The sequence below is a fragment of the Lontra canadensis genome, unplaced genomic scaffold (assembly GCF_010015895.1).
Source record: "Lontra canadensis isolate GAN:19392208 unplaced genomic scaffold, GSC_riverotter_1.0 scaffold7, whole genome shotgun sequence".
In the NCBI taxonomy this organism is placed as follows: Eukaryota; Metazoa; Chordata; class Mammalia; order Carnivora; family Mustelidae; genus Lontra; species Lontra canadensis.
In genome coordinates this window covers 21,080,715-21,106,685 of record NW_022631001.1, presented here as the reverse complement: position 1 = coordinate 21,106,685, position 25,971 = coordinate 21,080,715, and the positions used below count along the sequence as shown (strand labels likewise).

At 39.3% G+C, this 25,971-nt stretch overlaps 1 protein-coding gene and 1 long non-coding RNA gene across 3 annotated transcripts in view; one reads left to right on the top strand and one right to left on the bottom strand.

Moving 5' to 3' along the window:
• The window catches only part of LOC116865019, a 12,098-nt gene extending 4,065 nt beyond the window's left edge, over positions 1 to 8,033 (top strand). The window contains exons 2-3 of the long non-coding RNA XR_004382145.1: positions 859 to 995; positions 7,947 to 8,033. This is a non-coding gene — a long non-coding RNA (uncharacterized LOC116865019). The remainder of the gene's footprint in view (positions 1 to 858; positions 996 to 7,946) is intronic.
• On the bottom strand, positions 37 to 25,971 carry ALG8 (ALG8 alpha-1,3-glucosyltransferase). Of its 2 annotated transcripts, none has more exons than XM_032852979.1 (13): positions 25,865 to 25,971; positions 21,765 to 21,843; positions 15,847 to 16,040; positions 13,940 to 14,049; positions 12,806 to 12,873; positions 9,679 to 9,805; positions 9,097 to 9,200; positions 8,179 to 8,299; positions 5,813 to 5,952; positions 4,263 to 4,402; positions 2,860 to 2,957; positions 2,445 to 2,517; positions 37 to 669 (listed from the first exon to the last, which is right to left on the bottom strand). In XM_032852979.1, the coding sequence occupies exons 1-13, from the start codon at positions 25,957 to 25,959 to the stop codon at positions 438 to 440; spliced, it is 1,581 nt and encodes a 526-aa protein (XP_032708870.1). In that variant the 5' UTR covers positions 25,960 to 25,971; the 3' UTR covers positions 37 to 437. The 2 variants fall into 2 exon arrangements, with proteins under 2 accessions (XP_032708870.1, XP_032708868.1); XM_032852977.1 differs by lacking the exon at positions 25,865 to 25,971 and adding an exon at positions 23,697 to 23,949.

The following is a 25,971-nucleotide window of genomic DNA, read 5'->3' as shown; positions in this document are numbered from 1 at the left end:
ACAGCAAAGTGTAGGAGCTGGTAATGATCCCACACCTTTTTTGTTCAGAAATACAAAATGGCATTTTATTTACACTTCCCTTAGCACATGATTCTAATTACACTTTATAGCCTGACCTGGTCCTCACAGGGTACAAATAATCATGCCGTTGGTCAACTCCTTGCATGCCTTGAGCGAGCATAGCAGTCCGATGATCTCAGACAATTTTACAGGGCAAGGCAAGATTCATTTCAAAGTGTTTCATTGCTTTTGGAGGACAAATGGCTTTCACCATGGTGACAATCAGGTTGCTAGGCTGGGCAAGGCCAAGTTTAGGAGAATGGTCCTCCAAACAGAGCAACTGAAATGAATGGTTCATGCCACCAGCAACTTTCTTCAAGTTCTGATTAATTTCCCATGAAATAACTGTTTGGAATACATCCAACCAGTTCTTTTATTCATTGTTTCTTTGTCTTGCCGACAGGAGGGTCAGTCAATACTGAAACATACAGTTTGAACCAAGCATATGTGATGCCCACTGCACAATACACTGAGGTCAGTAACAAAGGGATAAAGGGGTACTTCAGCTTCCAGGAGGTGAAAGGGAATACGAACTCACAGAAGACTTCCAGAGGCCCCAGGCCGAGGAGGTAGAAAGTTTCCATCCAATTAAAAAGAGGCCTTTCTTTTCTGAAGAGAAAAGGAGAGAAAGGCCTGAGTTTAAATGTGTCACTCTGGTGTAGCAAACATTTCTCAGTTAAAGCTTCCCACTTGCACTGTCCTGATGTGCAGAATAGTCAAAGCCAGAGTCCAAAGAATGCATTAAATTTCACATTTAGAAAAAACTGATAATGATATTGCACTGCATTATCTCAACAGTCCAAATGCAGCCAATCACCAGCCACCTACGCCATCACCTGGCGGAAGTGGCTGAGGGAATCAGCTGTGCACCTGGAAGAGGAAAGGCAGCTGCTGGGATACTGGAGTCAGAATATGGTCAACAGTATAAATGGATGGTTTGTAAAATGTTTTTGTTTTGATACAATCACATACAATTTGCTATTTAACCATTTTTAAGTATATACTTCAGTACCATTAAGTAGATTGACAATGGTGCTACCGTAACCACTAGCCACTTTCAAAATATTGTCACCCCAACAGAACTTCTGGAAACATTAAGCAATAATCACTGTCCGTTCCTCCTCCCCGACTCCTACTCTGTAGCCTCTAATTTACTTTTTTTCTCTGGGAATTTGCCTATTCTAGATAGTTCATACAATCTCTGTCTGCTCCTGTGGATAATGCTGCAATGAACATTGGTATACAAAGATCTGTGTCCCTATTTCCAGTTCTTTTGGGTATGTACCTAAGAGTCCAGTTGCTGGGTCATATGGTCATAACTGGGTTTTAATGTAATTAAGTATATGAGGTTCATGGACACAATCAGATATGAATCATAGGGAAGCTTTAAAAAATTATACAGGGGCGCCTGGGAGGCTCAGTTGGTTAAGCCTTGGTTTTAGCTCAGGTTATGATCTCAGGGTTGTGAGATTGAGCCCATGTCAGGCTCTGCACTCAGCAGGGAGTCTGCTTGAGATTCTCTCCCTCTCCTTCTGCCCCTCTCCCTGCTCGTGAACGCTCTCTTTCAAATAATAAATTAAATCTTAAAAAAATATATATATATACACCGGGCTCACCCATTCCCCAACCCCCCTCCCAAAGGAAGGCACGGATTGCATGGAGCACTTGGTGTCATAAGCAAACAATGACTCATGGAACACTACACCAAAAACTAATGATGTACTATATGGTGACTAACATAACATAATAAAAAAAAATATACAGATAATGTTATGTTAAGGTTTTTTTTAAATTTTTTTTTTAAGATTTTATTTATTTATTTGACAGACAGAGATCACAAGTAGGCAGAGAGGCAGGCATAGAGAGAGAGAGAGGGGGAAGCAGGCTCCCCGCTGAGCAGAGAGCCCGATGCGGGGCTCGATCCCAGGACCCTGAGATCATGACCTGAGCCGAAGGCAGAGGCTTTAACCCACTGAGCCACCCAGGCGCCCCTGTTATATTAAGTTTAAAAGAAAAGAATTCTACCCATAATTCTCTAACAAGAATTTTTACATGTATTTTAGCTTTATGCATCTATATTTATGTGGTTTTACTCATAATGCGTATTTTACATTCCAATTTTTAGTTTTCCTATAAGGTTTTAATTTCAGCTCGGTAGTCCCTCCTGAAATATACCTTAAAATAAAGACACGAACTATGTTGTCATGTCAGAGTGATAGGATTATGGGTAATTTCTCCCTAAAAAAAAAAATTGACCAATTTTTTGTAATGCTGTTCTATTATTTTTACAACTTAACAAATATTTTTAAAAGGCTTAGCTGACCATTTAAGAGGAAATCTTTCACAAGAGCAAACATAATTTTAAATGTACTTTTTTGGATTACCTGAATAGAGTCTTCAGCGAGGAAATACTATAGATGGTAAATAGTAACATGAGTAAGATTTTAATGGGAAGTTCTGTTAAAAGAATAAAGAAAAAATACAGATGATAATTCAGTTGAGAAGAAAATGATTTGTGATACATAAGGCAATATAATAAGCACACTGACACAGCTATATAGTGCTAGCTAAGGTTTTTGAGTTTAATTGTGCATTTTTGTGATATCTAAAGATACTGAGGATTAGGGACAAATTCGAGGTTTTATTTAAGACAGTGGATGAGCTCACTCCTTCCAAGAGATTTTAAAGTTGTTTAACTCAGATAGTATTGATCTTCAGGCCCTGATGAAAAGGGCATGGCAATCAAATCTCTAAATCTCTCTCTCTCTAAAAAAGAAAAAAAAAAAAAAAGCTATTTACCTGGTGCAGTGAAGAGCAGAGGGAAGAGGGAATAATGTCCTGTTGTGCTCAGAATCAGAAAAATTGAAGCATCTCCTGCTTTTCCCACAGACAGAAGGCTAAAAATAAAAATTCTTACAATAATTCCTTAAAACAACTGAAACTTGGGCACTTACAGATAACCTGAATAAACTAAGAACAAGTTGCATCTATCATTATTTCTAGAACTGACTTAAGCATAAGATAACACACTGATCTTTGCTACAGGTTCAATTCAATTGAGAATACTAATGTAGTGGGAAAATTTATGAAGAATGTACCACAGTGAACTGGGGCGTATTCATAAAGAGTCTTGCTTCCCTGAGTAATTGCCTTCTCCAGAGAAAGTGATGTTGTGGGATTGGGAGCTGCCTTGTGGTGGTAGCCAGGGAAAGAGGACTGAGGAGTTTCTAACCCTATAGCTCTTCTATGGGGTGGTGCCCTGTGCCTGATGGTGCTTAGTATGAATTCTAACCAAAGATATTAGCAGTTTTGCCCTATTTCTTAATTTGGAAACTCCACGTTGGTGAATGAATCCAGACAAGCCATGTACTGATGTGACAAATTTGCTTAAGGTTCCTTCAGAGCTTAACTGATTTCTTACAGGATTTGAGAGAAATCTCAAGAAAAAAAGGATAATTATATTACCATCTATCAGGTTGTAGTTTTATACAAAATGGACACTATTGCATTGAAATTTTTTTTTAAAGCATGGTACATTGAAAAGATCATAGGAATCGGCATTATAACATCAGGTTTAAGTCCTAACTGTGCTACTTGCTAGCTATGTGGCTTTAGGTAAGTCACTTAAACTCTCTGGGCTCCAGTTTCTGTAGATGTTAAGACAGAATGATATCCACTTACCCTAATTACCTTACAGGTTGTTGTGAGGCTCAAAAGAAAAAAATACAAAAAAGCCCCCACAAAATACCCCCCTTCAAAAAGCACCCCAAGAAAAGTTCTGCAAAATGCGAAGTGCTATACAAACGTTAGATTTCATTCCATAATAGCCTCGATACTGACTTTGACTAACAACACTTAGCAAGAAACTGTGGAACCTTATTTTCACAGATGTGATGACACCAAAGCCCACGTTTTTCTATACTATGCTGCCATTCAATATCCAGATCTAACAGCCCAGTATCCTGGTTCTTAATCACTATAGTACCTCTTAACAAAAAAATGCAGAAATGGTACATGCAATTTCACAGGTCCAGGGATCCCAAGTTAAGCATCCCTGTCCTGTCCTAGTATAAATCTGTTCCTGTACATCTTTGCCTTTGCCTATCCCACAGGACATGCCAAGAAGGGACAGATCAAACAGAAAACAATAGGGTCACTGGGAAATCTGCCAGAAATGCCAGCTGACTGAATTATCTGCTTACCTCATTGGGAGAACTGCGAGGAGTATGGCTTTTTCGTGGACGTGCCACCCAAAGAGGAAGGAGCTTAAGGCACAAAGAATTAGACATCGGAGAAAGCCTCTAGGCCCTTGAGGTTTAAACCAAAGACAGAAAACAGAGGGCTAGAAACAACAGGCAAAGATAAAACTTCAATATCATTCAAAATAGGCTTTACAAAAAGTCTTCAGACGAATACAATTTATATCATCTCTGAAAATTCATTACTTTGTGAACACTACAACAAAAGTTATAAAAAAAAAAACTACTCAGAAACAAAGGCTTTTGGAAATACATATTTAAGTCATTAAAGTAATTCTGTTCATCAGAATTAGTAAATAAAATTAAGTTCTAGGATATCCAGTAACCCCCTTATTACATCTTCAGAATTAGTTAATTAGTAGCCACTGAACCTATTAGGTCAAACTACAAAAGTTCATAAACATTTTGGGGCTAATAATAAATTAGATTTTGCCATACTAATAAAGACATACCTACTTCTGTGGGCTAGAGTGTAATTTATAACAAAACTATGGGGGCAGCTGGGTGGCTCAGTCGGTTAAGTGTCTGCATTCAGCTCAAGTCATGATCACAGGGTCCTGGGATAGAGCCTTGCACTGAGCTCCTTGCTTGGCAGGAAGCCTGCTTCTCCCTTTCCCTCTGCTTGCCACTCCCCATCCTTGTGCGAGTGTTCTCCCATTCTCTCTTTCTCTCTCTGTCAAATGGGTACATAAAATCTTTAAAAAAAAAAAAAAACAAGAAAACTATGGCCTTCCACATGTAGCTTATGAGGCTGAGGTTTTAAAAAAAGCTTTTACCTTAGAACATAGGAACAAGCAGGCCAGCAAAGCTTAATTACTAACCAGTACTGCCATTTAATTAACTGGGGTCAGGTGTCTTGCTGGGTTTGATCATTTAGAAACCAAAATTAAAGCTGAGTGTAATTATAGGTAGGATTGAGTTATTTATATTGAATGCCACCAAAATTATATCATGAAATTGAGAGCATTGTGATCGCTAAGCTATCATGAAAACATCTATGAAGGAAGACTCTAACAGCATCTGGCTCACGTTAGATTCAATGTCTGACACTCAAACAGCTATTGTTGACTCTCTTAACTCACGGTTATCATCAAGACAAAAATATCCCTGCAGTCCAGCCAACTTCCAATTTTTGACTAGTCACAATGAAAACAACACCAGAAACCCAAGGTCCCCACTACACACATTTCCCTCTTTATCCACAGTGCAGTCCTCGCCCCCTTCTCCCTGGGCTTTTCTTTTTTCCTCATCTGAGGGTGGACAGATGACCTGACAGCCATAGTGAGGGATCTTTCTCACAGAGGTTTTACTGGTAATCTTTCCTTAAGGTGTTCTGTTACTCTAAGAATAGAAATGAAATGCCTCAATCTGAAAAAGCATCACAGCCACGGTATCTGTCCTACAGCTGGAAAAACTTGGAAGCTGAAATTAACCAGCCACACAAAAGAAAAGCACAGAAAACTCAAGAAATGAGTATGTGGGTGAATTCTTACCAGTATAGCCATCAGAGTGCAGATGAGGGTGGCCAAGGGAGTCACTGAAGGAAGGACTGTGTGTTGGAATTGCTGAACCAAACCACTTGTCATTGAGGCCTTCGGAATTTTGTTGGAATCAAGAAGTTTCAATTTCAAACCTACGGAATATGTAGATACTTTATTTTTATTGATAGTGTACAATATTTCACCACTGAACTCCTTGAAAAAAAGCTACTAAATCTTATTGCTACTTCAAGGTCAAGATATTTTAATTCAATTCTGTACTATTCTACCTAAAATGGCTCTGGTTTTGCAATGACACAATGCAAAGCAGCTGTGTGTATTAGAATAGGGAATTCGTGCAGCTTAGAAGGAACTTTGCTGGCAGGCAGCATGACTAGCAATCTGCTCTCACCTCTAAAATGAGCAGGCTTTTAAAATGCAGGTCTGACCATGTCACACGCCAGCTTGGAATCCTTCAAAATCCATATTCCCAAGCATGGCAGAGAATGTCTTCCATGACCTAGCTCCTTCCTACCTCTCCAGCTTCATCTCCGCTTCATTAAATGTGTCGTGGCCACAACCAACTGACATAGGATTCTCCACACTTGTCCCTTTTGCTTAGAATGGCCTACTCAATTAGCAAAGTTAACTCCTAATTCACTCCCTCATCTGAGAAAGCTTTTAAATAAAAAAGTAGAGCTGATTTTCCTGTGGCTAGAGATACACATGTGGACCTTCTACACATCTCTAAATGGTGTTGACTCCACTGCACTGTATCTGGTTATGTGCTCATTTCCTCCACTATTGGGTTTCATAAAGGCAGAAATGATGATTAATCTATTTCTATCCCCAGTACACAGGGGCTCAAGGAATACTTGTTAAATGAAATAAGTCTGAGGATGATGATGCAAACCCCATCCCAAACAAGCTAATAGGACAGACAGTCTGAGCACCTGCATGGCCCTGTCTAATACCACTGAAAATCACTGAAACGTGGAAATGTGTAGACTACCAAAATATTTTGTATTCATTAATGTCTTTCCTTTTCCCTTCAGTCTGATGATTCTCCTTAAAGCTAGTAACTATCTCGCTGCCACTGACTTTCCAGGTTAAGACATCTTTGAGGAAACAGATAAAAAAGATAACGTACAGCATAGTTTCCTGACTCAGACAAGGAAAGTGACCCTTGAATCTCATACTGCGCTGGTTGTTTAAGGTTTCTGAAATATAAATGTTAAGAAATTCTTGTAAGGATCCATGTACATCAAGGCTGGATTCACAGTGGGTGAGGGATAATCCCATATTATGATTTCCCACAAGTATGTACCAAAAACAGTAATGGCAGCTATTGTGTGCAGAGTTTTGCAGCCATTATTTTCAGGCCCCTGAGGCACAGAGAGATGTGTAACTTGTCCCAAGTCACACAAGTGATAAGTTGTAGAATTAAACCCAGGTCTGTCTGGCTCCAAAGCCCCCTACTATGAACAACGTAGCATTTCCTTATTATTGTGTTTCTTACAACATGGTGCATGTGGACAGTCACTTCTATTATCCCATTGGCTTGAACAATGCCACACAGCCAGTAATTTATACCGGTGGGCTTCCAAAAAACTCACCAGACTAGAGGAGGCGTTGACAAAGTCTAGCCTAAGGGTCAAATCTCCAGCGTGTGACTTACTTTTGCACCAGCCCCGAAGCTTTGAAGTTTTTATATTTTCCAAGGTTGTAAAACAAAAACACTTTATGTGGTCTGCAAAGCCTAAACTATTTACTATCTGGCTCATTAGAGACAAAGTTTGCTGACCTTTCTCTTGATCGTACCATTTCCCTATATAGCTAGGCTATATTCACAAACTACTGTGGATTATTCCAGAATGAATTATTTTCAGCAGAACCATCTCAAGATTAAATCGTTTGTTTGGTTTTTATCACAATCCAAACTTAAAAGGCTAGCTTAGTTTTCTCATTTCTTCTCATCTCGGCATGGCTATCATTTTCCTTACTGGTTTAATACCCAGAGTCACATTCTTCTTTCCTTCTGCACATGTTAAGTTTAAAAGTGGGATTAACTGCTGAATAATGTCTTACTTAAGGCAAAAATTACCTTTAAAAAATGTCTACTTAAAAATGTCTTTATTTTTTTCCCAAGGAAAGGATCAACAAGGTCATGGCCACAACAGCTTTTGTAAGGAGCATAGTCTGTCTACTTCCCTAAAGCCTTAGTCCTTAAGCTGCTCCCCTGTTCATTCTGAAACCTGGAACACACAGCTACAGAACAAACACTTCAGCCATATTCCAAACACAAAGCAGTGTTTTCCATTTCTCAGTGTGACTTGTCCTTTCCAAATTCATTGTCTATGTAATAAGGCTTGCTACTATACCGATGACGGAGAGCACTTTGTCCAAAGCATTGTACAAAGCCCAGAAGTTTGGAGCCCAATATGCATGGCAGAGGCCCCTCTTGAAAGGGAAGAGTCGGGACAAGACTTGAGGCAGCTGGTTCTGTAGAAAAAAGATTCAACAGTGACCAATCTTCTCTGACTCAAAAAGAGAACTAGGGAGCTATGTGACATGGTGAGTGGAAAGTTATGTCTGAGTTCCAGTCTTTGTTCCTTCAAGTAGTTATGTGATCCTGAGCAGTTGTCAGAACTTCCTCTTATCTAACCTCATCTGTTGATGGGGGACAAGACAATTCTGAATACCAATCCACTGCTGTTATGAGAGAAGCATCATAAGGGAAGAATTTATGAGGTGCAGAAGAGGACAGTGTGCAACTTATCCAAGTCTACTGACAAGAGGGTGACCCCAAGGAAGATTTTAGAAAGGATGCGATGTTTTTCAGTTTTATCAGGAATTAAAATTAATTAGTAGAATTCAGGGTATGGGAAGAAGGGAGCAATTTTAAAAAATATCTGTTGAACATATGTAATATTCTAGGCACTTTGAATGTTTGCTGTCAGGGAATGTAAAAACACCACGAGTACTGATTTGGGGGTTACAAATAAATTACAGCAAGTAGGGAAATGAGCAAATGCGGAAATCTGTGAATGATGATTATCGATTCTGAGTGTGTGTGTCTATGTGGAAGACATACTTCAACATATAAAAATATACATGCATATCTGATTATGAACAAAGAATACCATTCTATCTTTGGGGAGTCATAGCGGAGAAGAGTAAGAAAAAAGTAGTTTTGTTTATTTTATACATTCTTGGCTTTATTATTTTTTTCTAAACAACAAAGCAGCAACAACAAAACACATACTACTCTATTAAAAAAAAAAAAAAAAAAGACTTACCAAGGCTAGGAAAGGACCCAATGAAAGAGCGGAAACTAGGAAAACAACCAGTCCCAGGGAAATAAGACGGACAAAGCTGAAACTGTTCCACCGGACAGACCCATCTACAGAAAAGCAACATTAACCATTACTAGGAGCATGGACCACCATAACTTAATAATGTGCTAAAACTAGGAGTATCCCCTGATAGTATACCAATCTTTACGAAGTGGAAGAGCACAGAAAAGTCAGAATGGGTAAAGGGTTTGTAGGATCAGTTAATTGAGAGGTATCTCAGGCATGCCTGGGTGGCTCAGTTGGTTAAGTGTCTGCCTCCGGCTCAGGTGGTGATTCTGGGGTCCTGGGATCCAGCCTGGCATTGGGCTCCCTGCTCAGTGGGGAGTCTGCCTCTCCCTCTCCCTCTGACACTCTCCCTACTTGTGCTCTCCTACTCTGTTAAATAAATAAATAAATCTTAAAAAAAAAAAAAAACTACAACAGTCACGAGGTATCTGTTGTGCCTCATAAAACCCTCTCATGAAGCAAATTACCAAGCTAATAAAAAAATAAAATAAAGGTTTTGCTATCATCACTGAAACTTGCCTGGTTTATTTGCAGTGAAACAGTAAGACCGTAGCAGGTATACACCATAAGCTGGTGCTACGTAGAGGTAGATGTGCTTGAAGTGTAGAAGAACAGCAAAGAGAAATGCTCCTTCCATATGCCTTTTCTAGGAGATTTAAAAGGGAAATATCACTTTAAAATTCAGGGTAAACTAAATGTAGTAATATAGTATCCTGGTTGGATCCTGAAACAGAAAAAGAACATTAGTAGAAAAACTGGTGAAATCTGAATGTACCAAATGTTGGATTTTTAGCCTTTTATTTTAAAGTTTTAATTTTAATTCCAGTTAACATGCAGTGTTATATTAGTTTCAGGTGTACAATATAGTTAAGTGTCTGCCTTCTGCTCAGGTCATGATCCCAGAGTCCTGGGATTGAGCCCTGCTTCAGGTACCCTGCTTAGTGGGAAGCCCGCTTCTCCCTCTCCCACTCCCCCTGCTTGTGTTCCCTCTCTGCTGTCTCTCTGTCTCTGGCCAATAAATAAAATCTTAAAAAAACCCACAAAACAACAGAAAAACCCAACAACCATAAGAGACTCTTAATCATAGGATACAAACTGAGGATGACTGGAGGGGAGGGTGTTGGAAGGATGGGTTAACTGGGTGATGGACATTAAGGAGGGCACGTGATGTAATGAGCACTGGGTATCATACAAGACTGATGAACCATAGGCCTGTACCTCTGAAACCAACAATATATTGTATGTTAATTGACTGAATTTAAATTTAAAAAATGTTTAAAATTAAAAAAATGTGTAAGTCACAGTAATAAAAGATAGAGAATATTCTCTAAAATATCGAGAATATAGCCAGTGGTGTTGTAATAATGTATGGTGACAGATGGGAGCTTCGGTGATATTCTTGTGGTAAGAATTCCCTAAGGTACAGAGTTGCTGAATCACTATGCTGTATACCTGAAACTAATGTAACACTGTCAACTATGTCTCAATAAAAATATAATAATTTAGGGGCGCCTGGGTGGCTCAGTGGTTAAAGCCTCTGCCTTTGGCTCAGGTCATGATCCCAGGGTCCCCTGGGATTGAGCCCCGCATCGGGCTCTCTGCTCAGCAGCCTGCATACCTTCCTCTCTCTCTGCCTGCCTCTCCGCCTACTTGTGATCTGTCTGTCAAATAAATAAAAAAAAATCTTTAATTTAAAGATCCATTAAAAATATAAGATATAACAACAAAAATTACACATTTTAAAATATATATTCTGAACTACCTAGTGAACAAAATACTGCGTCTGGGATGTGTTTCAAAATAATCCTGTGTATGTGTATGTGTGCAGATCACCCTACTATTTTCCCTACTTTTGTGTATGATTTAAATTTGCTATAATAAAAAGTTTTTAAAATTCAGGCAAATATTCTACATGCAATATAAGGTGAAAACAGGCAAGTGATCCCAGTTAGTTTTTATACTGAGCCAGTTCGTTACTGCAACAAGTATTCATTCAATACTAAGCTTGATGCTGCGGTACAGGACACATCATGACAACACATTACCAATTCCCCTTATCTAAAGCCCTGAGAATTCAGTGCCCCCCTTATAGTTTTACAACAGATGGACTTGATTTCCAGAGAGAAGGTGGGAAGGAGAGTACGAAAGAAAACATATGATGTTATGTTACCAAAGAAGCATTTCAATCTGCTGTTACAGATCAGGTGATGTATAGAACTGTCAGGCTGAAGATATCAAGTACAGTACTTGACCCTAACAAACTAAAGGTAGTTGATTTAAAACAAATAAACAAAAAAATCCCAGGTTGACTATAACTAAATAAATCTGCTTTCTACCTACCTCACAGGAATCTGGGGATCAAATGAGATAATGTTCCTGTGGTTCAGCAAGGAGACTGCAAAAGGGACCATGAAAGACCAGGTTCCTTCTCTCACTCTCTCATTGGGTGTGGGCTTGAACAGATGAGTGAGGAATGATAAGGAAAGAGAATGGAGGGCTTTCGGATCTCTCATCACCCATTTTATCAGTTATGTAAGATTCAGAGAAGGTCTAGCTGGTTCTATAGCTAAACTTTATTTGCTCAACAATCACTGAATGCCAATGATGTTTTCTACGTACTGTGTAGCTTTTTATGGTTAAAAGAAAAAATGTATCCAGACATTAATAGTTGACAAAGAACTTTAAAACAGATTATCAAATTTGATCTTTCCAAAGTCCCCACGAGGTAGGAAGCCCCATTTTAAGTAGGCTCTGCATCTAGTGTGGAGCCCAATGTGGGGCTTGAATGCAACCCTGCGATCAAGACCTGAGTTGAGATCAAGAGTCAGATGCTCAACCAACTGAGCCACCCAGGTGCCCCAGTAGGGAGCCCGGTTTTACAAATAATATAATAAGGGGGTACGTTTCATTTTATGGATGCAACAACTGAGGCTGAGGGGGTTAAATGACTTGCTTTGGGTTAATGGTTCCCAAACCTGACTGTGAATCAAAATTCTCTATTGAGTCCGAAACCCTGATGGCTAAGGATTCTGATTCAGAGTATGGAGGGGTAGACCAGAAATCCAAACTTCTGATTTCTTCCTCTACAAAGGGGAGGGTAATAATTATAATAACTTCACAGAATAGCTGTGAGGTTTACTCAATAAGATATATATAATGTACCTAACCGAAAGCGGCCAAAGCATTTGTGTGAGCCCTGTCTGAGTCATACAGTTTATTAGGGTCAGTCAGGATTTCAACTCAAGTCTTCTGATTCCAAATCCCATACTTTCTGTTACACGATGCTAGCCTACATCTAATGGTGAAAGCCCACCATCAGTGATCATATTGTAAAAACTGAAGATTTCATTCCTAGATAAATGATTCCAACCAAACATAGTACCTCAAGTTTATTTCAGGACTGCCACCCTCTAACAAGTTTTTAGAGTCTACGTGTAAGAGGAAGAAAGTTATCAAGAGAGGAGATGGGATTTGCGAAACACTCAATGAAAGTGTCTACAGCTTGGTAACGACAAGTGTCTATAACGCTTGGCAATTCAAAACAACTGGTCAAATAAGTCTGTCCATCACCCATTACACTGTTAACCTTATAAGCTCAAAGTCAGCCCTAAGGAGCAAAAATCTCATCAGCCTATTTTGCCTTTACCTGAAATAATCGTGCAACGGAGAGTAGCATTAATCCAAATAAAAAACCATTGTACTGGAAATGAATATCTGAGCTTAGGTTAAGGAAAGATAACCGAGGATACCAAATTCAAATTGAACTGGGTCAGCGGACTGAGTATAAAAATGCAAATGCTTTCCTAATGGGCAAACTAAAAACAAAAATATTCCTCCCAGTTTGGACTTCTCATAAATGTGTTTCTCATAAACAGAGTCAAATCACAGACAAACTCTAATAACATATATATAGTGTCAAAGATTATATAGGGCATAAAGAAATTTACATTTAAGAAGAAAACCAGGAAACTTTCCAATGTTTTTTCTACCTTAAAGACCCAGCAGCGATGGGGGAAGTTTTTTGGTTTTGTTTTTTAGGATTAGGGATGAGAAAGTAAGGGCCTAAAAGCCACTGAAGGCTGCTAGCATGTGGCAGGCCCTTGGTTAGAGTACCTATACTCAATCTTACACAGTAAGCCTCCCAATGAGCCCGTGAGGAAGTTAGAGCTTGGAGCCATTAACGCACATATGGCCTAAAGCTACTGTGATGCCATAGCTAAGAAATGAGTCCAGGTCAGACTTGAACCAAAGTCTGGGTGTTTTCCTTACATGTGGCTACCTTTATGAAAATTATAAAACATCAGGCTTCTATCATTAAGATTTTAGTTTCATTCAAACCTTCTGGATTTAAGAACTTTGCCTGTTAATATGTGGTAAGCCAAAATGGCAGAAAAGCATGAAGGCCTGTCTGTTCCCATATGCAATGCTGAGGGAGGCCCTTTCCTAGAGAAGGTATTTGGAATAATGTGTTATAAAACTATTTAAGATAAACATATTAATCTAAAGACAGTCAACAAATCCCAGTATATTGCTTTACTTACTGGTGGTTTAACTGGTTCTTGAACATCATTAACTTTTCAGAGACAAAGTGCTCTAACAATCAGAATCTGGTAGAATTGCAGAACCCACAGAAACCATAGTTTGGGGAACCCAATGACCCATCCCACATCCATTTACAAAAGCAGCTCATATTTCAGAATCATCATTGTAGAAATAATTAATCTTATACTTAGTTATATCAGAATAAGTAAGGGAATAGCACAGAAAATGTCAAGGATACGGTCCACAATTAGCAACCCGAAGTTCCATAGCAGTAACACTGATAGGATAAACTTTGGCTTCTCTGTAAGTTCTTTACCTGCTTTTTTCCCATCAATGCATTTACAACACCTACATTGAAACAGCAGGAAGGAAGCAGAAACACCTTTCATCTTCATTAGAACATCACAATACTATTACAAAGTACACTATGATACACTCAGATACATTTTACTAGCTGTTCCTGATAAACTGTCCATGCTGTTCTTGACTGCTTAAAAAGGTGACAGCAGAAGCAAAGACCTCAGGGCCAATTCCATGTCTTTCTCAGCTATGCTGATTGGAAACAAAGTCTTCATTTAATAACAAGAAAAATTTAAAAACAGCCACTATAAACCCAAAAGGATTTTGAAAACTGAGAGGGCATACACTATTTCAGTCCTTGAGTAAAAAATTCAGACCATACCTAAGACTAATATAACAATGTAACATTGTGTGTCAACTGTACTAAAAAAAATGCAGACCAAGATGATCTAGCACTCTAAATATGTATATTTATATAATAAATATTAAATATTTATATTTATATTATATATATAGCAGTCAAAAATAGTGCTATTAACTTACAGCTCCTGATTGTCCAAATAATTTTAAAAACAATTTATTAAAAATGTGTATCACTTAAAGGACAAGATCTATTATTAAGTGACAATAGCAGATGACAAAAAATTATGATACTGTTTTTACTTTATAAAATTATATTCAGACACAGAAGAGAGGCTGAAATAATAGGCACCACAATGCTAACAGTGATAGCTGTAAGTGGAGAAGTATGGATCATTTTTGTTATGTATACGTGTACATTTGTTTTTCAAAACTGACACAGATATATAATCCTATACAAAGATTTTTTAAAATGTATTTTTCATTTGAATATTGGCAAATCCTAAAAACAGAATTCTAAGCCAAAAAAACAAAACAAAACAAAAAAAAACCCAGACAATAAAGTTGTAATTAAAGAGGGGTTAACAAAAGGTGACCTGCTTTTCCTCCATGGAGTCTGTTTCCTCATCAACAGAGACAGCAACCTTATAGGGTAAGTGAAAAAATTAAGTAAATTACTATCTATACTTGGTGCCTAGTTCTAGGAATTAGTACATAGATCTCAACAATTTATATCTTACTTAACGGCTCCCTCTACATTCCAGATGGAAATTAATTCTACTCCTCCTCTTTCTGCCTATATATACACTTTCCCTGGAAGCTTGAATTCAAAGGTTTTGAGTTTAAAGGACTACACCACAAATTGAATTCCCTTTCAATTCTTGCTAGGTGATAAACAGACTGAAAGTTAAGGTGTCAAACAGGAAATACTCCATGATAATGATCAGGGATTAAAACATTCCCAAGGGACTCTTTCCTGAATGGGCAAGGGTTCAGGGCTTCACAAAGAGAAATGATTCATTTGTGACAAGGTTCACTGAAGGGACACAGTGTGGTCAGCACAATGCATGTGTGTACACGAGTGTGTGTGTGCTACATGTATGTGTGTGTATCCTAAACAATAGGGTAGGTCACAGAAGCCTCTGGGGGCATTTGGAAAGGAAAGGAAAGCATACGGAACCATTCTAGGCAGGAGAAATGGTTATGGAACTCTACTTGGGACTACTTTTCACAATGTTCACAATCTCCTGTTCCGCCTCTGCCTTGTAACCCCACCTTATCTCACATTTCCTTCCACAAGACTCAGCTAGACTGTTTACTGTGATTACTCACTGCATAGTTTAAAACACAAATAGAGTTTGGGACTGTTCAAGCATTCGCTATTATATGAACTTCATTTCCCCCAAATGAGGAACCAGTTAATACTACTTAATACTATATCATGTTCTCAACACCTTTCATACAAAATGACATTCTCAGACTTACTCGTGGATGGCATACACAAAGAGTACATCTGTAAAGATGACAGAAAATCTCTGGAAAAGTAAGGTCCTTGAGCTGGAGTAATTCAGATTATGGACATTCAGCATCTCTTGATCAAAATACTTGGCAACATGTGACAGGGCATACTCAAACCATGCAAAAAAAGGCGGGTAATCCAAGGTCCACTCTGAAGTTGCCTGTGGTGAAAATCGAAGAGAGAACGTATCCTAAAACAACTGAATAAATGAAGTGTGTGTAAAGATTGAAAATCTCGTTCTCTAGTCTTTAAGAAAGATATGAAACGAAATCGCATTTAAAATATGACCTGCCTGGCTCAACTGGAAGAGTGTGTGACTCTTGATTTTGGGGTTGTGAGTTTGAGCTGCAAGTGTGATGCAGAGATTACTAAAAAAAAAAATAAACTTTAAAAAATGACCTAGGCGCCTGGGTGGCTCAGTGGGTTAAAGCCTCTGCCTTCAGCTCAGGTCATGGTCCCAGGATTCTGGGATCGAGCCCTACATCGGGCTCTCTGCTTGGTGGGAAGCCTGCTACCCTTCCTCTCTCTCTCTCTGCCTGCCTCTCTGCCTATTTGTGATCTCTGTCTGTCAAAAAAATAAATAAAATCTTAAAAAAAAAGACCTAAATTAATAGAATAATTCCTATGTAAGACTGAGCAGAAACCAAACCTGCTTCCTAAGTTTTTTTTTTTTTTAAAGATTTTATTTATCTATTTGACAAAGAGAGAAAGAGCACAAGCAGGCAGAGTGGCAGGGAGAGGGAGTGGGAGAAGCAAGTTCCCCACTGAGCAAGGAGCCCAACGCAGGACTTGATCCCAGATCCCTGAGATCATGCCCTGAGCAGAAGGCAGCCACTTAACCAACTGAGCCACCCAGGCGTCCCAGCTTCCTAAGTTATTTAATATGGTCTTCGATCTCCTTAAGTAGAATCAACTATATTTGAAAGGAAATTATGAAATTTGCAAGAATAAACTTGGTTGTGATCTGATGCTACTCATCTAAATATAAAAAGGGAGCTACAGCATAACAAATGATTCACTAGCTTGGGTTCAAGTTCTGTCTCAGACTTATTTTTCCTATTTGTAAAATAGGTATTACAAGGGCTAAGTGACATAATACATACGAAATACAGTTAAAAAGCAAAATGCAGGGGCGCCTGGGTGGCTCAGTGGGTTAAGCCGCTGCCTTCGGCTCAGGTCATGATCTCCGGGTCCTGGGATCGAGTCCTGCATCGGGCTCTCTGCTCAGCGGGGAGACTGCTTCCCTCTCTCTCTCTCTCTCTCTCTGCCTGCCTCTCTGTCTACTTGTGATCTCTCTCTGTCAAATAAATAAATAAAATCTTAAAAAAAAAAAAAGCAAAATGCAACACAAATGCTATTTATCTTTTGTTCTAGTAGGTTATGAGATACTGAGGTTAAGACAGCAAATGCCATTCTTTGCCATTTCTGTATTCTGAATATTTAGTAAGTGCCTGATATATTAAGTATTAAATAATCATTAGTTAAGTGGATGAGCAAACGAAAATGCACAGCATGTGAAATACAGAATACACGAAAATGAAGTATATAATTTCAGATACTATATTTTCTAGATTTCTTTTAAGTCTCGGTTTCTTTATCCGAACAACAGGGATGGTAGTATGTACCTCATGGGTTATAGCATTAAGTTTTACATACACGTATAAAATACTACTTATATAGCACTGAGCCAGATACAAGCTCAGTATCAATAAATATTATTTACTATCATTTTAAAAACTATTACTGTCACCATAGGATGTTCCTAAAACTAAACCTGGACCTTGCACCTCCAAGAGTTCAGACCGTAATCATCTCCTTACTCTGCACTTATTGCTCTTTTCAATGGGAAATTCCTCTCCTTCTGGAATTGCGCTGAATGTTTACCGGGCACTAACTGGGTACCCACAGAGACTACTGTTTAGAGTTGTTCTGTGGTATAAAGTGAGGTGAAAGAGACTCACCTCTGAGTTTTATTTATTTTAGTAGTTTATTTATTTCTTTAAATAAAGCTCTTTGTCTGTGGTAAGGATAAATGACAACTTTAGGTCCATATAAGAAGTAGCCTAACTACTCCCCCTGCAGGTATAAAAATGTAGAAGCCTCAGAAGAGGCAAACTCAGAGGCTCTCAGTCTAGGGCACTCAAGCTACGAACCTACCCATTAAGCTCTCACTCATGAGAGGTTCCTTCCTTAATCCCAAGTTTCTAATGTGGACTGTAAACGAGATGAGCTATTAAACTGTAAATAGAAAAATTAGAAAATTCTATCATTTAATCTCATTTTTTTTAGTGCCTATTTTTTACAGTGTATTAATAAAGCAGTACTTTTATAACTTATAAATAATCTCACATTGAATAGTAAATGCTCAAAAATGCTTTTTTGCTAGGATAAAGATACTTAAGAAACAAGTTTAGAAATTACTGTTCCAGGTAATTTTAAGAAGGTCCACATCAACTTGGATTTTATTAACATCAGCAGTGCCCAGCTATAGTTTCTATGTCAGAGTTCACTCTACATTTAAAGAGCCATTTACCCTATAGGAACAGTAAAAGGTTCATTCCTACTTTATCTTATTGACACGTTTATTACTTTAAATAAAATGAGGACCAGGAGGTGTTGAAAAAAATTGGGAAGGACACGTGCTGCCTGGGATATGGTCATTTTTTCCAAAACAAAGTATCCCTGTCCTTTCTTTACTATTCTCAATCCCACACCACTCAGAGGCTCTCTCTATATTGTCCCTATTTCCCACACAAAGACTTTCCAAATCTAGCCCGAAGGTTCTCTTGACCTCAAGGATTTCTATCTAGGGCCATTTTCTTAAATAACTTTTGGGAATTAAGTGAATCTATTAGTTATCATCTTCTCCCAAGTGAACAGTTCCATCACTTAACTAATACCTGGTGAAGGTGGAACTCAAATCTGGATCTCCTGACTCCAAATCCACGAGTTCAGTAAGCTACTACAACAGAGCTGTAGAGAACAAGATGGAGTCACTCATGTCAAGCACTGACTCATGCATAGCAGTGTGGTAAGCGGCCAAGGGCATTGCAACTAAGACCAGATAACATGAAGCCAGCACAGGCTGATGACAGCCAGAACTGATAACCAGCAGAACCAGAAGACGCCTGCAAAGACCCAAGACTGATAAGACTCCCTTAAAAAGGGAGGGCTTCTCTGACCTTCTCCTCGCTCATGCTCTCTCTCACTGTCTCTCTCTCCAATAAATAAATAAAAAATAAATAAATAAAATTAAAAAAAAATTAAAAGGGAGGGCTTTTGCAGCAAATTGTCACTCTCCAGACATTGAATGCGGTGAAAAAAGGTCAGTGTCTGAGGAGTCTGATGGTTTGCTGCAAAAGTCCTCCCTTTTTAAAGGAGTCTTATCAGTCTTGGGTCTTTGCAGGCGTCTTCTGGTTCTACTGGTTATCAGTTCTGGCTGTCCTCAGCCTGTGTTGGCTCTTCACGATATGGTCTTAGCTGCAACGCCCTTGGCTGCTTACCACACTGCTGTACACGAGGGACTCTATCTTGCTCTCTCCAAGAGCTGTATCTTCAAATATAGAAACATCCAACCTCTTCATATGAAGATTGAAAACAATTGTGTTCATTCCATAAATATTTATTATGTGTCTTTTTGGTGTCTTTCCCAGTCAGTGGACCAATCAATTTAAGCTGAAGCCAGAGCAGAAAGGCACAGTTGGAAGTCACAGTTAAGCAGTCTGCTGCTCACATGTTCACTCTCCTTAGTATGGCAGAGACCCTTCCAGACCTGACCACATGTACCTCTCCAGCCTTATCTCCTATTGTGAGCTTCTTTTCACAGAGAATCAAGCCTTGCCCACAACTGAGTTTTGCTCCTGTTGGCTTTCGTTGTTATTTTTGAGGACAGCAGGAAGAATAAATAAGCATACCATTACTAGAATATCTTTTTTTTTTTTTTTTTTTGAGTAAGCTCTATGCGCCCAATGTGGGGCTTAAACTCACTACCCCGAGATCAAGAGTTGCACACTCTAGTGACTGAGCCAGCCAGGTGCCCCAAGAGCATCTTTTACGTAAGTCTCTTTTACCTAAAATAAACTGATAAAGAAGACAGTTCTGGCCTAAATACAGTTTTAGGAGTCCTAAGATACACATAGTGGTGAAAGTTATAGAAGTAAAGGAGAGAGAAAACCCAGAAAGACTTACAGAATTAAAAGAACAAGGACCACGAAGAGAACCCTAGAGAGTACCAGCTTTTGAAAGGGTGTGCAGGTGAGGAAGAGTTAGCAAAGGAAACAAAGAGGGAATGGTCAGAGAGAAAGGGGAGATAGGGGCTGCCTTTTCATTTATAGTCCAGGGGTCATTATATGAATAGGGCTAATTATTTTTTTTTAAAGATTTTATTTATTTATTTGACAGAGAGAGAGGGATCACAAGCAGGCAGAGAGGCAGGCAGAGAGAGAGGGGGAAGCAGGCTCCGGGCTGAGCAGAGAGCCCGACTCAGGGCTTGATCCCAGGAACCTGAGACCATGACCTGAGCCGAAGGCAGAGGCTTAACCCACTGAGCCACCCAGGTGCCCCAAATAGGGCTAATTGTTAATAACACTTAATGTTTACTGAGCTCTTCTGTTCCAAGACTGTGCTAAGTATTGTAAGCATTATATTTACTTCACTCTAACACTTATTATCATTAACAGGTAGGGATGTTGAGGCTTTGAGAGGTCAAGCGGTGTGCCCATGGTCACCCAGCATGGACATTATGTGGCAGAGCTGCAAGTCACACAGAGCAGTCTGGAACCACAGCCCAAGCTCTTGACCACTATGTCACATATAATGTCTTCTAATTGGTCTGCATACATAAAGACTGAAATATTTCAAATATTTTGCTTTAAAGTGATACTTACAGATCCTTAATATTCCTACCAAATACTTGTAGTGTTATTATGTGAGAAGGAACTTAATCCCTTAGGTCAATTGTTCTTAAGCTATTAAGGACCTTTCTGATCTGAACAAAAAAAACCCCAAAAAGCAAGAACGAAGTCACAGAAAACTTTAGATTGTCTTAAAAAACATCTCCCTATAGCAGAGTGCTGTTTTTGATCAAGACGCGTCTGAAGTGAGGTCTGTTTTTCATGAAATATCATATGCAATTTAGTAATTCACACCAGAAATAAAAATAAATAGTATTTTTAATAAATAATAGAAGAGAATGCTTTGTATATTACCAGAAGCCTCCAAATTACATTTGATTATTCCTTTTCTCATAAATCACTAAATACTGGGGACAGACAGGACCTTAGAAATAATTCATTCCAGGGGCGCCTGGGTGGCTCAGTGGGTTAAAGCCTCTGCCTTCGGCTCAGGTCATGATCCCAGGGTCTTGGGATCGAGCCCCACGTCGGGCTCTCTGCTCAGCGGGGAGCCTGCTTCCTCCTCTCTCTTTGCCTGCCTCTCTGCCTACTTGTGATCTCTGTCTGTCAAATAAATAAATAAAACCTTTAATAAAAAAAAAAAAAAAAAAAAAGAAATAATTCATTCCAAATCCTTATGTGCCAGATGAGAAACTAAAGCTCAGAGAAATGAAATATATTTTCTATGCTGTGGCACAGCCAGGTCCAGAATCCAATTTTCCTTCCTTCTCAATCCCAAATTCTTTCAAAAAGGGTGTGGCAAATATTATAATTCCCAATTTATAGTCTGGGAAACTCACTTTGAAGTAAAGGGATTCCCTAAGAGTGCCACAGGACAGGGCAGAGGAAAAAAAAAATCTTTATGAAGATTAATTAGACCTGTAATCACACACACTTCTTTTTGAAAACTGTTTTAATATCAGTAATACTTATATAATACCACACATCATCATAAAGATAAGCCACCAAAAAAAAAGAAAATTAAAACTTACCTCATAATACCACTGTGATACAGGTAAACTGTGAGTTATAGCAAGCCAGTTTCGGTGTACTTCAAAATCTGTGGAATGGCTACTCAAAACAATCAGATGAGTGAAATGAGATTTTTGTCACATTTATTAATTTCAAGTTTCCTTCTCTTTTTTTCTTTTCTTTTTTTTTTTTACAGTAGGCTCCATACCTAGCCAACTTGGGGCTTAAACTCCCAACCCTGAAATCAGGAGACTCCAGCTGAGATCAAGAGCTAGATGCTCAACTGACTGAGCTACCCAGGCACCCCTCGATTTCAGATTTCTAAAATTATGCTTTTTTTTATTTTTATTTATTTTTAAAAATATTTTTATTTATTTATTTGACAGAGATCACAAGTAGGCAGAGAAGCAGGCAGAGAGAGAGGAGGAAGCAGGCTCTCTGTGGAGCAGAGAGCCCGATGCGGGGCTTGATCCCAAGACCCTAGGATCATGACCCGAACCGAAGGCAGAGGCTTTAACCCACTGAGCCACCCAGGTGGCCCTAAAATTATGCTTTTAAATGAACCAACACTCTTATATAGTCATAGCTTATGATCCTATAAAAACACAAACAGGCATTATATAATCCTGAAACAGCTCACTTATCTGAAGGCCAGACTTCCTTCTGGAAAAGCTGGGGATCTATATGTAAGTGAAAAGAAAGGTTCCTGGAGTTATCTAAAGGGCTGACCAAAAGCTCATACTTTTTCATAAGGGAGGTCCTCTGGCTATTGTTCAGAGGTGACTTACTTTTGTTTACAAAGAATTCTAACAAAAGTCATTATCTGGAAAATGTTTCACACACCAGCTAGATCTTCAAGGATAAGTAGGAGTTCATCAAACAGAGAAGGTGGGAAAAGGCCCCTGCCCTGCCTTTCCCATGTCTCCAAATTCCTCACTATATACAAATAGAGTCAAGCATCTCCCTTGCAAGGGAAGAAACATGTTCTCTTCCACCCTTCTAAATTCTGTAGCTGGCCTAAGAATGAAACTGACATAAGACAGAATAACAGGAGGAAAAAAGCCAATTTTAATAACACATATGTATCGAAGCTCCAAAAATAGATATAAGAAAGATAGGAGACTTAGAAGGCAGCCAAATGACTGAGGTTTATACATGACCCTGAGCTGAGGAAAGAGATGGGGGGCCTGGGCCTTCAAATGGGAGGAAGGCAATTCACTGGAAGCCAGAAGAGGATGTTTGGTGCCCTGCCAGCAGAAGAGTCTCTCAGGTGAAAAAGTGATCTCGAGTGGTAACAGCTCTCTTCCCAATACAGGCCCCTTTTCTAATGTATATTTTCCTTGCAAAAGAGTAACTCCGGGGCGCCTGAGTGGCTCAGAGGGTTAGGCCTCTGCCTTCCGCTTGGATCATGGTCTCAGGGTCCTGGGATCAAGCCCCGCATCGGGCTCTCTGCTTAGTGGGAAGCCCGCTTCCCCCTTTCTCTCTGCCTGCTGCTCTGCCTACTTGTGATCTCTCTGTGTCAAATAAATGAATAAAATCTTTAAAAAAATTATTAAAAAAAAAAAGTAACTCCTACTCTGCCACCAGAGCTTCTCCAGTGCCTGCCATTTCTCCAAATAATCAGCCCCAAATAATCCTGAAGCCAGAGACTTATTTTGGGGTGGCATATTCTGCACCCTTTTCCCCTCTTCAGAATAATTTTTTTCCCATTTGTCCACTCTGTACTGCCCCTCCACGTCTCGAATAGCTCCTGATACATGGATGGGCTCAACACATTCTTGCTGAGTTAACTCTCATCAAAGTCAACCATTAGTTCTGCAGCAAAACTCGATGAACACTTCCCAATGTTTTATACAACCTTTCCAGTGACAACTCTCCTGATTTTCCTAACCAACTGCTTCTATGTCTCTTTCATGGCTTTCCACTCTAACATTTATCAAGTAAATGCTCATGTTCCCCTAGGTTCAGTTCTTGATCCTCTTCTTATGCAATTTATTCTGTCCTGGACAATCCTATTCACACTTATTGTGTCCATTATCAACTGTATAATGGTAACTCCCACACCACAATACAAGCTTGATCTCTTTCCTGAGTTCTAGAGATAGACACCCCCAAATTCCTATGGACAATGTCACCTTAATTTCCCACGGAATCTTCTAAATCACAATTCAAAATTGATTTCATGACTTAGGAATTCCATGTCTAAGCATACACAGTACTCAAAAGAAATGCATTTACCGGGGCGCCTGGGTGCCTCAGTGGGTTAAAGCCTCTGCCTTTGGCTCAGGTCATGATCCCAGGGTCCTGTGATCGAGCCCCGCATCGGGCTCTCTGCTCAGCAGGGAGGAGCCTGCTTCCTCCTCTCTCTCTCTCTCTCTGCCTGCCTCTCTGCCTGCTTGTAATCTATCAAATAAATAAATAAAAGTCTTAAAAAAAAAAAGAAATGCATTTACCTATGTTTACCAAAAGATATGTACTGGGCTTGTCTTCAGGCCTTCAACTACATGTCAATTCCTCAGAGACTTTCCCTGACACCCAATCTAAAGTAAGTCCCCCTAGTTATTAGTCCTCTGATAGAATCCCATTCTTTTCCTTTGTAATGCTTTTAATACAAGTGTAGTTATGTAATTACATATTTGCATTGATTTGTTTCTGGAACTATTATCCTACAAAACCACACCCTTTACGGGGTTAGTGATCATATCCATTTTGCCCTCCCTTGTAGTGTCTAGCTACAGTACCTGATATGTAAAAAGCAGTTTACAAACATTTTGTTGACTACATTTACATTTATCCTGTAGCTTCCCTCTCACATGCCTGGGTTTTACAATTTGAGAAGCAGAGAATTAACTACAACTACATACATCCTTAATCTTGGACTAACAACCCTGAAGACATATCTCTAGGCTTAAGTAACTAAAGCAAGTCACTAAAGCACGTAACTTTGAATGTACAGATTTACAGTTAAAAAAAATTCCCTTTCACTCTGATTTGAGAGAAATTTCTTACATTGTATTAAGATTTTTCCAATTTGCTTTTACAATGGGAAGATGTTTCTTATTTACTTAACTCCTTCTTTTTCTAAGTCTCTGTAAGTCATTTTGCTAAACTTATACACACTTCATTGCTTCTGTAATTTCATATACCCAGTAGTATGAATGTACACTCTATACATAAAGTTCTTCCTTCCATATCCAACAGGATATCACCAAGAACTTGAACCAAAGGATACCAGTAAACCAAAACCTAAACTGGTAAGGGGTAGGGAGACCTAAAGGGAAGGGAGAAAAGGAATGAAGGGAAAAAAATCACTGCATAAGAGTTAGGAAGAATGAATAGATGGTGGATGCTAATATTAATAACTATTGAATACCCACAGTATACACATTAGTTGGTGGTTGCTTCCTTACTGGTTTCCATGCTTTGTGAGACTTGCCCCTCCATTTTTCAAATAGTCTAAACTTGTGTGATCTGGCTACTACCCACCTCATCCTGTGCCAGTCCCCTCCTCCCTTAACGCTCTTCAGCCACAGTGGCCACTTTCTATTCCCAGAATGCTCTAAGTTCTCTCCCACGACGGGGCCTTCACACTTACTCTCTCCGATGCCTGAACTGCTTTCTACATTGCTGATTCTCTTTCATCCTTCAAATTTTAACTTAAACACCACCTCCTGAAAGAGTAAAGCCTTGGCCTGTAGTCACTCTATTTCCTTCATAGATCCTATCACACATTGAAACTATCGTTTTTGTCTATTTGCCCCCACGAATTCTATCGAGGGCAAGAACAGGAAGTGTCTTTCTCACCACTGCACCTCCAAGACTTAGCGCCTAGCCAGCAGGCAACTGATAAATACCGTCAAATGAATGGTGGAGGTGGGTGTTCTTAATCTGCGCGCTAAGGATGAGGGCCCAGGGCTTATACACTTAAGTCAAGACAGCGCCAAGCCTGAAACCAGCCATCCAGGGCTGTGATCAAGTTCTCAGGTCAAATAACAATCAATCGGCGGAGCGGGAAGCAGAGCAGCGCCCATATGACTTCTAAGTTTCCTCTCCTCCTACCACCCACGGGCATCCACGCTTCTCATTCCCGCTTTGACCAACCGCGGTGCGCGTCCCTTACTAGGTGGGGATGAGAAGGCATTTGAGGAGAGTCACCCCGAACGCCAAAGCCGAAAACCAATTTCCATCACCAGTCGCAATTCTGACAGCAGCCATTACTTCAGCGCC

Excerpts from the sequence above, each read along its gene's own strand:
- ALG8 (XM_032852979.1), bottom strand. The coding sequence starts at position 25,959 with ATGGCTGCTGTCAGAATTGCGACTGGTGATGGAAATTGGTTTTCGGCT. Across the intron at positions 12,874-13,939 it reads CGGGTTGCTAATTGTGGACC|ATATTCATTTCCAGTACAAT; the intron begins GTATCCTTGACA and ends ACCTAAGCTCAG. Across the intron at positions 2,518-2,859 it reads TCTGCTCTTCACTGCACCAG|AACTTCCCATTAAAATCTTA; the intron begins GTAAATAGCTTT and ends TTCTTTTAACAG.